We start from the raw sequence: 14,644 nt of genomic DNA, 5'->3' as shown, positions 1-14,644 counted from the left end.
CTTAGGAAGGAAAAGTTCTTGCTTTACCTTCTTTTTTCATTCTTCCATCTTGTGCCAGAAATGAGACTAAGTCATCTGGGACCATTAAGTAGATGTCTTGCCAATAGCACAAGTTAAGAATCTAGGTCTGAAGGAACACAGCCACCAAACCAGTTCTGAATTACTTCTTTCCAGACTGAGTTTAAAATGAACTAATTTTCTTAAGCCATTGATATTTTAGGTTCTTACCACATGTAATCTTATTTAATGCTGTGATTAAACTCATACTTTGAGGGAGATGAACAAAAAGGATCTTTGTCAATGCAAGTAATTTGGGAGATGAGAGGAAGAAAGTCTGGAGAATTCATATTCAAGTCAGAAAAACAGGGGCTTGAGGATTATGGGTAATTTGCAAGAGCAAATCAGGGAAACATGAGAGGAGGATACTAGGAATACACAAGATCTTCAAAGGAAGATGAAGCCATACATCTTATGATGATGCTACTTTGCATTTCTTCAGCCTTAGTCAAAGATGAGAAGGCAGCTGACTGAGCCAAAAAGAAGTTCAGGATGTATATGGTAAGAAATGAGGTTCTCAACCAAACTGCTGACCTCATGACCTTGGGAATGTTTCCTAGCTTCTTCAGACTATACTTTACTTCTTTCCCCTCTTCCCCAGCCTTTTTACAAATCAAAACAATGTACTAAATGCTGTGGGATTGGTTTTATTTAAAAAAAGAAAAAGAAAAAGAAACCTCATAAGTTAAACCATAAACAGTACTTACATTTTTATGACTGGCTTATTTTACTTAATATATTGCTCTGAAGGTTCATCCATATCACAGCATATGCCAAAATTTCCTGCCTTTTAAGGCTGAATAATATTCCATTGTCTGCCTACCATCTTGTTTATCCATTCATTCATCAATGGACACTTAGTGGCTTCCACCTTTTGACAATCATGGATAATGCTGGGCATACAAATATCTCCTCAAGACCCTGCTTTCAATTCTTTTGGGTATATGCCCAGAAATGGAACTGCTGGATCACATGGTAATTCTATTTAAAATTTTTTGAGCAGTCACCATGTCTTCCTAGTAGTTACACCATTTTACATTCCTGTGAACAGTGCCCAAGACTTCCAGTTTCTCCACATCCTCTCCAACACTTCAGCACTCATTTTCTGGTGTTTTTTAAGGTAACCATGTTAATGGCTATGAGGTAGTCATGATTTGTGTTTTTACGAATTATGAAATGGGGTAATTTTAAATGCCTAGCATAGTGGAAAATGTTCTATGGAAAGTGTTAGATAACAACTTTGAAATAAGAGGTATAAGTTATAATCTTTGCTACCTTTATAAACTGGAAAGACATCGAAACTTACCAAATTCCAATAGACATGCCCATTTTTTTCTGGTACATCATCAGTGATATTAGCATTTACTATAGCACTACTAAATTATTGATAATATATTCACTTTCTAAGAGGAATCTGCAATATAAAGGAAAACTGGAAAATACAAAGCTGAAGCCAAAGAAGTAGGAAACTATTAGTGACAATGCAAGTAGGATTGAGAGTCGGGGAACCAAAAGAGATGCCATATCTCAAAGGCCTTCATTCCTATTCCTCCACGCCACCCATCCTTCAAGATCAGCGTGGCTCAGATGAAGTCCAAAGCAGTGCAATGGTTTGGTATTCTGCTGAACCCTGTTATAGTTTGAATGTGTTATTCCCCAAAGCATGTGTTGGAAATTTAATCCCCAGTGTAATAGTGTTGAAAGGTGGGGCATAACAGAAAGAGTTCAGGTTCTGAACAAATGGATAAAATGCCAATTAAAAGAGTTTGAGCCTGCAAATTCAGGCAGTTTGAGCCTGCAAAATCTTTCTTGCCATGTGATGTCTTTCACTATGTTATGATGCAGCAAATAGGCCCTTGATCTTGGACGTCCCAGCCTCCAGAACCAAAAGCCTTTATAAGTTCCTTATAAATTGGCCAGACTCAGGTATTCTGTTATAGACCCATAAAATGGATTAAGACAGGAAAAATAAAGTCAATTTGCTAGACATTTAATCTTTTAAAAATATAACCAATTATCTCATGAGTGAGTCTTTGGGTTCAATCCCCAGCATCACTAAACAAAAACAAAAGCATATCCAAATAATTTTACAAATCAGAGAAATTAAAAACCTTACTGATTTTACTGGGCATGGTGGTGCATCCCTGTAATCTCCATGACTTGGGAGGGTAAGGCAGGAGGATTGCAAGTTCCAGGCTAGACTTAGCAACTCAATGACTCCCTAAGCAAATTAACAAGACCCGGTCTCAAAATAAAAAATAAAAAGGGCTGGGGGTGTCAGTGATAGAACACCCCTGGGTTCAATCCCTGGTACCAATAAAAACCCAAACAAACAAAAACTTTACTGATCTTAAACAAGTTCATTCCAATACCTTAGCTTCCAATCACATGCTCAGACCCTAGACAAATTTTTTTGTTTCTTTTTTTTGTTTTGTTTTGATCCTTCTGTTTTTATTTCTCCTTACTGTAAAGACAGACTATGTCCAATAGAAGAGAGTGAGTAGTAGAAGCAAAGGATTTGCTGGGTCATACACCGCCTGCCCCCAACTCCCTTCAAAAAGATCACCGACAGTTGCTGTTCAGTCAACTTAGAAACCAATTTTTGTCCCAAAGGCTTATAAATACTATTCAGACAGCTCTCAAAAACACTAGCTTCATCTCTCTTCCTAATACCCCAAATAAATAAGAAGTTGAAAATTGGCACCCTGGGGCTGGGGATATGGCTCAAGTAGTAGCGCGCTTGCCTGGCATGCACAAGGCACTGGGTTCGATCCTCAGCACCACATAAAAATAAAATAAAGATATTGTGTCCACCTAAAGCTAAAAAATAAATATTAAAAAAAAAGAAAAAAGATTGGCACCTTAAGATCCATATCTGTCAACAGACATGATTTAAAAAGTATACGGTTTTTATGTTATGTTTCACAATATAAAAACAAAACAAATATATCAAACTTGTATAAAGTAAAACAGTAGTTGTAATGCATACACCTTTTAATACTCAAGTCACAAAAATAGACCAGTACTGGTAATTCAGAGGTCCCACATATCCTTAGCAATCACAACTGCCTATATAATTTTTGGTTACTATAATTAAGATCTAATTCACATACTAAAAAATTCACCCTTTTAGAAATTATAATTCAAGGATTCTTAAAATATTGACAGCCAGGCATGATGGTGCACACCTGTAATTCCAGTATTTCATGAGGCTGAGGCAGGAGGATCACAAGTTCGAGACCAGCCTCAGCAAGATAGCAAGACCCTGTCTCAAAATAAAAAATAAAACAGGGCTGAGGATGTGGATCTGTGGTTAAGTGTCCCTGGGTTCAATTCCCAGTACTCTCCCCTACCCCTGCCAAAAAAAAAATTTTATACACACACACATATATACATTCGTGTGTGTGTGTATATTTATATATGCACACACTCATACAAACACATATATGTTCACAGAGTTGTACAACCATCAACACTATCCAATTCCAGAACAACTTTATCATGCTACAAAAGAAACTTGTACATTTGCAGTCATTTCCCATTGCCCTTAGCCCCTGAGAACCAATAATTGCCTCTTCTAGACATTTCATATGCAATCATACCTGTGACCTTTTGTGTCTATATTCCTGACATACTTGGCATAATATTTTCAAGGTTCATCCATGTTGTCATATGAATTAGTATTTTATTCCTTTTATGGCTGAATATTCCATTATTTGAATGTGTCATTTTTCTTATCTATTCATTAGTTGGAATTTTGAATTTTTAGAAATTGTTTTATTTATTTATTTGCATTACAGGAATGCACTACCACTGAGAAACTTTTTACTTTTTATTTTGAGAGAATTGTCATTATTTGATATGTCAGGAACAGCAAATAAATCATTGCTTTGAACTCCAGAGCAGACTGCAGCTTCTGGGTATCTTTCAGTGCAACATTGCAACATTTGCAGGTGGCTGCTGCTGATAGGGCAGATTCCTTGTCTGGCACGGAATTTATGGGTTCCATAGCTTTGAATTCTGATGCCTGCTGCCCTGGAGTGGAAGAAATATGGTCACACTCAATAGACTGGAGGTGCCAGCTGTTGCGCAAGTAGATAAGCCCTGATTAGCCTGTGCCTGGTGCTCAATTTCGCTTTTTGTTTATTTTGAAGAAGTTTTTCTCTTACAATAAATCCCTTTGATGTGCTTACCTATAAATAAAAGATGGTGGGCTTTTGTTTGCTAGAGACAGCAGACCCTTAAGGTCTGATCCATCCACCAACACCCATCCACCCCCATTAAACTATTTTTATGTCTTTGTCTTTATTTCTAAATATTTCTTCAGACCTTTAATTTTATCAGCTGGTTCATACCTCTGTTGGTTTACTGATCCCTTGTTGTGCAGGATGCAGCAATATTGATCATTCTGGTAGTTCCCTAGAAGGCCACACTTGTTTGGCTGTCTTTATTTGACCAACATAAGTCCCGAACTTGAAGATGTCTTTAAGTTTATTTAGACTCTAGCTGCTATTTGCAAGAAGTCACATTAGTGAATATGATGTTTCAAAAATCAAAGTACCGCTGGGCATGGCAGTGCATGCCTGTATTCCCAGCAGGATGGGAGGCTGAGGCAGGAGGATCACAAATTAAAAGCCAACCTCAGCAACTTAGTGAGGATATAAGCAACCTAGTGAGACCCTGTTTCAAAATTTAAAAAATTAAAAGAGCTGGGGATGTGGCTCAGTGGTTAAGTGCCCTTGGGTTCAATCCCCAGTACTAAAAAAAAAAAAAAAAAAAATCAAAGTGCCAACTGAACAAGGAACTGCTTAAATGAAATGGAATTAAGATACAGTCCCAGATTAAAGGCCAAAGAAATTGTAACCTGGGTTATATTAACTAATAAGAAGATTGTGTCCGGGCTGGGGTTGTGGCTTAGCGGTAGAATGCTCACTTAGAACATGCAAGGCCCTGGGTTCGATCATCAGCACCACATAAAAATACATAAATAAAATAAAGGTATTGTGTCCAACTAAAAAATAAATATTGAAAAAAAAAGAAGATTGTGTCCAACACTAATGATGGGGATGAAACTTTGAAAAGAAAATAAATTTATGATCAAGGTCCTGGAGAGAGAAAACTCTGACTATAAAAAAAAAAAAAAAGCCAGGCGCAGTCCTTGTGGTAACTTGTTTCTTACTAGAACTTTTAAACAGGTTTATCAGTTAAGATCTTTAAATTGCAAGCAACAGAAACTTGTTCTGCCTAATTTAGCAGAAAAACAAAATAATTAAATGCAGGGGTCATTCCCAGAATCTCTCTGGATTTTGGGTTTTTGTTTTTGCAGTACTAAGGCTTAAACCTAAAGCCTTGCACATACATGCTAGATACATTATCTACCACTGAGCTAGACCCCCAGCCCTAATCCCAATCTTTAAGAAAATATAAATCTGATTCAGGTGCACATTCCTGAAATCCCAGCTACTCAGGAGGCCAAGGCAGGAGGATTTGTAAATTCAAACCCAGTCTGGACAATTCAGCAAGACCCTATCTCAAAAATAAAATAAGCCACCTCTGTAATCCCAGCAACTTGAGAGGCTGAGGGAGGAGGATCACAAATTCAAATGCAGCCTCAGCAATTTAGCAAGGCCCTGAGCAACTCAACAAGACTGTCTCTAGGGCTGGGGCTGTGGCTCAGTGGTAGAATGCTTGCCTAGCATGTGTGAGGCACTGGGTTCAATTCTCAGCACCACACAAATAAATGAATAAAATAAAGGTCCATCAACATCTAAAAAAAATTTTTAAAAACACTCTGCCTCTAATAAAAATATTTAAAAGGGCTTTGACGGTGGTTAAGCTTAAATACCTTGGAGTTCAAGCCTTGATACAAAAAAAAACCAAGCCAGGCACAAACTCAGTGGCAGAGCACTTGCCTCACACATGGGAGGCACTGGGTTTGATCCTCAGCACCATATAAAATTAAATAAAACAAAATAAAAGTATTGTGTCCATTTACAACAACAAAAAATATATTTTAAAAAATTATTTTAAAAAATGTCTGGTGTGGCACACAACCTGTAATCCTAGTTACTTGAAAGGTTGAGGCAAGAGGATCCAAAGTTTCAGGCCAGCCTTGGCAACTTAAGGAGACCCCATCTCAAAATAAAAAATAAACAAGTCTGGGGATATAAAATCAATGGTTAAGTACCCCTGGGTTCAACCTCCAGCACTGCAATAATAATTACTATAATAATTAATAAATAATAAAAATTGAAAAGGTTTAGGGATTTAGCTCAGTGGCAGAACCACACTCGTGTTCAAGCCCCAATACCACTAAATAAATAAAATCTAAGTCTGTTTAAATGCCCACTGCCAGGACTAATGACCCCCACCCCCCAACAACCAAACACCACACTGCTAAATGGTTCAGTGAAAGATACTATTGCTGCCATGGCCTCCACTATCAGAGAAAGGAGAAAGAATCCTTAGCTGACCTTATTCTTGAATTTCAAATTAAAATTTGATATGAGTTCTTCTGTTGGTGGATCCTAGGTCAAGTGGCTATAGCCTTAACTTCAATGAAAACAAGGTGGAATGTGTATAAGAGGCAGGGAGGATCAAATTATGCAGAATCTCTCCTATTGGTTGGTAAGTACAGAACAGATACCACTAATGATTGAAAGAAAAATACCCAAATATAAAAGCATTCAAATGCTTTAAGCATTAAAATGTACTAGTGTAAATCTTGAGACTTCACAGTTCATTATAGGGGCAGGCTATGCTTTAAAAGTATGAAGCTTTAAAGCCAATATTAAGAAAAACACTGCAAGGCACGGTGGCGCACACCTGAAATCCCAGCAGCTCAGGAGGCTAAGGCAGGGGGATCGAGAGTTCAAGGCCTGCTTCAGCAACTTAGCAAGGCCCTAAACAACTCGGCAAGACCTTGTCTCTAAATAAAATACAGAAAAGGGCTAGGGATGTGGCTCAGTGGTTAAGCACCCCTGGATTCAATCCCTGGAACCAAAAAAAAAAAAAAAACCACACAACTAAAATAAATAATACAAGCAGACTATGGATATGGCAACTGGTGGTATATGAATGACAGGCCTGAGATGCATGGCTGCATTTAAAAGAGCTCCATGGGGCTGTCAGTGTAGCTCAGTCTAGTATGCTGAATCAATCCCCTGTGTTCAATTCCTGGCTCTGGAAAGAAAAAGTAAAGAAAGAAAGTCAGCTAGCCATGGGAAGAACAGAGATTAGCATTTTAGAAATACCACTCTGGAGCTGCTGTGTACCAATGGATTCCTTTGGTGGGTCCTGTTGGTGAGTCCCAGGCCATGGAGGAAGACTCTGCTCCCACCACCCTCTACCAGCCAGCCAGCACCCCCACAGGACACCTGGGTCTATAGCAGCGGCTATTGAATATATTTGGAAGCTCTATAAATACATCAAAAACCACAACCAGTATCCTTTGGAAGAATGTTATGCTGTCTTCATATCAAAAGAGAAGATGACACCTATCTGTAAACAGCAAGAAAGACCTGGAAATGGACCTGTGATCTGGGAAATTTAGAGTGATCCACATAGAATCCTATCTGAAAAACTTTGCTTCTGGGGGCTGGGGATGTGGCTCAAGCGGTAGCGCGCTCGCCTGGCGTGCGTGCAGCCCCGGTTCGATCCTCAGCACCACATACCAACAAAGATGTTGTGTCCGCCGAGAACTAAGAAAAAATAAATAAATGTTAAAATTCTCTCTCTCTGTCCCCCTCTCTCTCTCACTCTCTCTTTTAAAAAAAAAAAAGTTGTGGATGGATACAATATCTTAAAAAAAAAAAAAAAAACTTTGCTTCTGAACAATCTCACATGAAAGGCTCCAGTGGGAACTAGAGAGAGCCTCCTTCACCATACCCTTGCACTGAAACTAGAAACTCCAAAATGAACTTGAATGATTTCATCAGCATGGATCCTGAAGTAGGATGGGGCTCTATCTACACACTTTCTGAATTTGTACATTGGTTTAGCAGCAACTACTGAATCTGACATAAGGATGTGGAACTATGAGAAATTCTAGGACATGGACAATCCATTCTTTCATTTGGTACAGCAAACATTAGAGTACAGTTATCTTGGAGTTACATTTTTTTTCTTGATTCAACTGAGTGAAAACATGAGTGAACACAAGTATCAGTGAATTAAATAAGTCCTTTTAGGGGCTGAGGCTGTAGCTCAATGGTAAAACGTGTGCTTAGCATATGTGAGACCCTGGGTTCAATCCCCAGCACCAGAAAAATATAAAATAAAATGCACTCTTTCTTTTCAGTATGTCAAATTGAAACTCAGTGCAGCATCTAATTGCTAGGCTATTCCTGTGGCTCATTTGCTAAAACATGTGATGACTTATATAGGTAACAGCTTCTGTTAAGAAAGAGGTGTGGACTTGGAGCCAGTTCCGTTTGTCTGTTATGGATATTTCCTGTCTTTCAGGATACACTGTAAATTTCTTGTAGGCAGGGCCATGCCTTATGGCTCTGTCAATCTCTGATGCCATAAAGGGGCTGGGGTTGTGGCTCAGCAGTCGAGTAGTCACCTAGCATATGCGAGGCCCTGGATTCAATCCTCAGCACCACATAAAAATAAATAAATAGAATAAAGGTATTGTGTCCAACTACAACTAAAAAATAAATATTAAATAAAGGTATTGTGTCCAACTACAACTAAAAAATAAATATTAAAAAAATAAAATATTTCTAGACAGCACTGCTGCCTGGGAAGGGATAATATTGTGAGCTGAATCAGCAATAAGTGTTAGTCTTTTTGGACTATGATGTTGTTGAAGTATAAAAGGTTAATGTTCTCTTAGGCTGAGTAATATTTGGCCTATTTGTAAATGGTTTTAAATAAAATAGATTTAAAACTAGTTTTGTTTTGAAGATTTTGTGTTGCCCTTGATGATCCAAAACACCTTAGAACATCTTAATCATAGATGAGAATCACTGCTTTAAAACACATTTTCACGTCTATCTTCTTCAAGATGCCTTGGAAATGTGGCTTGTAAAATTTCAAATAAAAGGTATTAGGTATTTAGTATTAATTGGGGGAGGGGAGAAATACCATTATGGTAGCACTGAAGAAGGTTAAAGTGAGGAATGAAAAAAGAGGACACGAGATACCATTTGAAAGTTATATTCAGTGTGACAATAGGAACAAAACTTGAGCAATATTGTGGAGAAGGAATCTAATCATTTAGGAGGTAAGATCGCTAAGATGAGGTGATAAACTTATTTAAGATGCAAAAGGGAAAGAAAATAATTGTGATGTTCTTTGAATTGACTTGAGTAACTAGATAATGGGTGACAGCGTGAAATAATGACAAGACAACAGAAAAAGTAGATTTGAGAGAGAAGATAAAATGAACATTTTTTTAACATGATGGGTTTAACATATCTGTAACATTGAGCTGAGGCTACTTAAAACAAAGGTAGAGGAGTAAACTTGGCTTTCTAGAGGAAGGTCAAAGTTGTTGAGAGTAAGTGGGGAGTGAATGAGATTGGTCACATTCATCAGGAAATGGCAGGAATAATACTGGGGACCTCAACATGAGGGTTAGGGAGAAGATCCCCCCACAATTCAATGAAGAAAGGAGGCCAAGAGAGAGTAGTATTGGCTATCAGAGGAGACTATTTAGGAACAAAGCAGTCAGCTAGGTGATAAAAAATCCAATAAAATAAAGGCTGACAATCTGAGCTTTCTCTAGGTAGTTTTGAGGCAGGAGAAAAGGTTAAAATGAACAGGCAGAAAACTTGGGCTCCTTCAGGTCAGGTTTCTATTCAGCCAGGCTGAGAACACATACCAGGCCTCATCCAGGTCAGGCTGATTCCTATAGAAACAGAAAAAACTCATAGTGGACCCTCATCAAAACAAAGGGGCAGGGAAACATGATCAGACCAAAGAGCACATGAAGAGCTTGTGGACACTGAGTGCCTTTCCCAGGGTTGGGTAGGAGGCTAGCTTCCTTAACCCTTAGATTCATATAAACACTTAGATAATAGCTACTCTTCAGTATCCCTTTCTTGGATTCTCTACCCTTTGGGAGTCTGCTTTCTTTCTATTACTCTAATAAATTCTGTTATTTTGCTCTCACCCGGTGTCCATTGATTTCACTCTTCAAAGTCATGAGACAAATTCCCTCCATGCTAACTTCAGAGGAATGGCAGGAAGGAAGCCAGGCTAACACATCACTATCATGCAACTAAACCCGTGACTCCTAAAGTCCTCTACCAACAGTTGGAAGCAAATACAGATGCCTGAACTCACATATCGATCTGTCCCAAATGAACAGCTCTCTTACTTAAGATTTTTATATTTAAACAACTATCTCAGGTCCTCTTATCAGCAGTTCTTGTGGAAGCAAACTAGATTCTTGGTTCTCAACTTGTCTCAACCAAAGAGATTCTTGTTCTATCTGTTAGAGTGCCAAGTAGATTAGGAAGAATAAGTGTCATTAGTCTAATTGAGAAGAACCAGAATAACCCACAAATGACTTTCTGGACACCAGGACTTGTGGCTGGTCAGAAGCAAGCTCATTTGAACAGATTTCTCAGTGACTGTGGCTTCTTCAGTAGCACAGCTGAGTCAAATTACCAGAATTAAAAAGATAGAGACTTACAGCCTTAATCTTGGCTTACAGCTATCTTTTCCCACAGACAATCATTCTAATGAGAAAAAGACAAACTGCTGTGGACATCAGAGCTAACTAGAATCAGGAGCAGATGGACTGCCTCTGAGATTTTTTTATTTAACACATTTTTTTTTTTAGTTGTAGATGGACACAATAACTTATTTATTTATTTTTATATGGTGCTGAGGATTGAACCCAATGCCTCATACGTGCCAGGCAAGCGCTCTACCACTGAGCTACAACCCCAGCCCTGCCTCTGAGCTTTGACAGAGCCATCTCTCTTCATTTCTGTCCGGCCCTCTTAATGTACTAAAATAAATGGTAAATAAATGGTTACCTATGAGACTCATGCCCTATTGAGTCCAGGGAAATGGAAAAACAAGTCCAGACACTAAGTCAAATAAATACATTCACCTAAGAAAACAGAAGTTTATGTGACGCCATAGCAACACAGAAGAGCAGCTAGTGACATAAGAGCAAAAGGCAAGAACAAAGGAATTAAGGAAAATTACTTTCTCTCTCTCTATCTCTCTCTTTTTTTTTGGTTTCCCCAGCCTGCTACTCATGCTTTGAAATTTGACCCATGCTAATTTGAAAGTACTAGAAGGACGTAAGTTATTTTGGTTCTGTTAAGGAGCACAGCAATGAAACTACTCATGGTACTTTTCTCCAACATATTCCAGGAGATTAGCCAAAACCATGTGCTGGAAATATGCTGAGTGCCACAATCTTATTAATATGCAATGAGATTCTATTTTTGACAGCTGGTGATACTGGCCTACCAATCAGCAGTACAAATACAACTAAAAATTTTGGAAAAAAAATATGAAAAGGAAGGCAAAATAAACTGAAGCTTTACTATTACTTTAGATTGGGAGTTTAAAGGGAAAAGAAAAAGTAGAGGGACTAGTATTTAAAGGAAAAGGGCCTCCCCCAGGTTGGAGTGGAAAATTACTGAGAGATGGACAGAAAAGAGGTCTATAAATGAAGGAAGCTGTTACCAGTGTGCCACTTCTCTCTAAAGAGGCCTAACCTGTTTCTGGTCAGAGTCTCTTGAAGAAAGGACCTAGACATAATATAGCAACTTGAGCAATGTCTGGCCCAGTTTGTCAGAGGGGCTGCAGACATTTATCTCGTATATAAAAATAGTGATCACCAGAGATTGTTGTCTTCAGTGTAAAATTATTTTTTTGAAAAGGCAGAGTATATACAAGCTATTTTAAGAGACAGTGTCTTCATTAATAAGCAGGAATTAAAAACCTCCTCCCAAGCCAGGCACAGTGGCATATGCCTGTATCCCAATGACTCGGTAAGCTGAGGCAGGAGGACTGCAAATTCGGAGCCAGCCTCAGCAACTCAGTGAGACTGTGTCTCAAAATAAAAAACAAAAAGGGGCTAGGGATGTAACTCAGTGGTAAAACACTCTGGATTCAATCCCCAACACCAAAAACAAAAAAACAAAAACCTCCTCCCAGTAGCTACCTTGACACATTAAAAGAAGACCAGGACTGGGATATAGCTCAGTGCTAGAGCACTTGCCTAGGTTCTTGAGTCCCTGGGTTGGATCCCTAGCACTGTAAAAAATAAAAAGACCAAATCTTAGCAGTTTATCTTTCACTTTGGTAGTGAACTTGGTGAGTTATTAAAATGACTAAGAAGGAGATACTACTGAAGAAGAAACTGCAATTATTGAACAGAGAAGAATTTTGAATATTCAATCTGAGTCGTCATATCCTTATAAAGGTGGAGGCATACACCTCAACTTTAGATGATTTCAGTAACTTCATTATTCCTGCAGGTTTTGGAAGGAGATGACTGACCCATGTAATGGACTCATCAGCAGAGATTTTAGAGGAAGAGTAGGGAATTCTGTGATCTTATTTCCAGATCACCCTGCTGTCACATATTTGGAATTTGCAGTACTAGAAAAAAGTATGTAATGGAGGAAATGACCTTGAGTATCAGCCAGAAATATTTGGGTTAGACATAAGGAGAACCTTCCTATCTATAAAGTTATGAAATTTGGTACCCTGTTACTAAAAGATGCCATTACTATACAAATTGCATTTATCTTTGGATCAGATTTACTTTTGTTTCTAAAAACTTGAAGTACTATCCTAATTACAAGACTGCAACTTTTAAGACTGGTTATCTGAGGGGCTTGTAAAAATGCTTATATCTGTCAGGCACGGTGGTACACTTCTGTCATCCCACCTACTCAGGAGGCTGAAGCAGGAGGATTGCAAGTTTAAGGCCAGCCTGGGCAACTTAGCAAGACTGTCTCAAAATAAAAAAATGAAAAAAGGACTAGGGATGTAACTCAGTAGTAGAGCACCCCCTAGGTTCAATCCCCAGTATCACAGGGGGAAAAAAAAGATGAAAGCAAAAAGAAAAATGCACAAATCTGGGTCCCACCTCAGACCCAATGAACCAGACTCTTCCATGGAGGAGTCTAGGAACCTATATTTTTAATGAGTAACCCAAGTGATCTTCTAATCAGGTAGGTTTGAAAAACACAGCTCTACGCCTTGCTTACAGTAATGCAAAACCATAAACCCTAGAGAGGAAATGAATTTGAAGAGAGGAAATTTGATGACTCATAAGCATCTCAAGACTGAGTTTTGAAAGCTATAATTGTAGGGGAAAATGTTGAGTGCAGTTGAAGCTGAAGCAAGGCGGGGCATGGTGGTGCATCCCTGTAATCCCAGCGACTCAGGAGTTGAGGCAGGAGGATTGCAAGTTCAAAGCCAGCCTCTGAAACTTAGCAAGGCCCTAAGCAACTTAATGAGACCCTGTTGCAAAATAAAAAATAAAAAGGAATGGGATGTAGCTCAGGTAAAGCTCCCTTGAGTTAAATCCTCAGGACCAAAAAAAAAAAAAAAAAAAAAAAACAGCTGGTGAAAGTGTTCTCAGCATCTGATGCATGCCATTAGCAGCTTGTCCCAGGCCCAGCCTCATTTCACCCCTGGACTTCCACATCAACTCTTTATTGCAACTTTCCCTACAGATTCCCTGATAGATCTTAAACTGCAGATGTAATCCAAAGAACAAGAGATAGATGTGGCAGATTGTTCCCAAGTACACAGATGACACTGTAGGCAATGGATATAAGAGATAAGACTCCAAGCACAACACAGTGGCACAAACCTGAAATCCCAGCAACTTGGGAGGCTGAGGCAGGAGGATCACAAGTTCCAGGCCAGCCTCAGCAACTTAGCAAAAAAGCCCTATCTCAAAAAAATAAAAAGGGCTGGGATGTAGCTCAATGGTAGAGCACCCCTGGGTTAAATCCCCAATACCATTAAAAAAAAAAAATGAGAGAGAAAACTCGAAAGTGGTCCATTAACAGTCCTGTACAGACATAAAATCCAGCCACTTACCCAAAGCAGAGAGTCTTTTCAGCAAGCCAGCTTCTCTAACAGCAGCTGGACCATATTCCACTCCTTTTCTTTTCTGCAAATCACACAAATTACAGTTAGATGGAAGGAAAGATGGGGGCAAAACACACACATATAATTTAGTTCACAAAAAAAACCCCAGAAATCTGCAATACTACACTTGGTTCCTAATAGACTCCTCTGAAAACCTGACACAGCATCTGTCCTTCCATCTATTACTTCCATCTATGAGGTCTGGCCATTTTATCTAACCTTTACACTGGGAAACAACTCCATTCCTTGGATTAAATCAACTTCCTCCTGCGACAAGGGTCGGCAAAGTCCAAAACAAGGGAGGGGCTGAGACAGGTTAGGATCTGCGGGTTGGGTGTGTGTGGCTGTGGCTACCTGGGGCCAGGGATCTGGCCACTAGTGAGCAAGCCCTCTACGACTGCAGGTTTCTTTCACTGAAGAGAAAACACAACAGCCCCTCGGGTCCTCCCGCCCCGGGAGAGAACAGTGCCAATTTCTTTCCCGGTTAATGCTTTCTGGA

General features: G+C 39.0%; 1 protein-coding gene across 4 annotated transcripts in view; it reads right to left on the bottom strand.

Moving 5' to 3' along the window:
- The window catches only part of Arg2 (arginase 2), a 41,143-nt gene that overhangs the window by 25,805 nt on the left and 694 nt on the right, over positions 1-14,644 (bottom strand). For all 4 annotated transcript variants that reach the window (XM_078050103.1, XM_005322817.5, XM_078050102.1 and 1 more), the window contains exon 2: positions 14,095-14,167. In XM_078050103.1, coding sequence (XP_077906229.1) covers positions 14,095-14,167 — 73 coding nt within the window. The remainder of the gene's footprint in view (positions 1-14,094; positions 14,168-14,644) is intronic.

The sequence above is a fragment of the Ictidomys tridecemlineatus genome, chromosome 5, assembly GCF_052094955.1.
Source record: "Ictidomys tridecemlineatus isolate mIctTri1 chromosome 5, mIctTri1.hap1, whole genome shotgun sequence".
Lineage (NCBI taxonomy): Eukaryota > Metazoa > Chordata > Mammalia > Rodentia > Sciuridae > Ictidomys > Ictidomys tridecemlineatus.
This window is presented reverse-complemented; position numbering and strand designations above follow the sequence as displayed.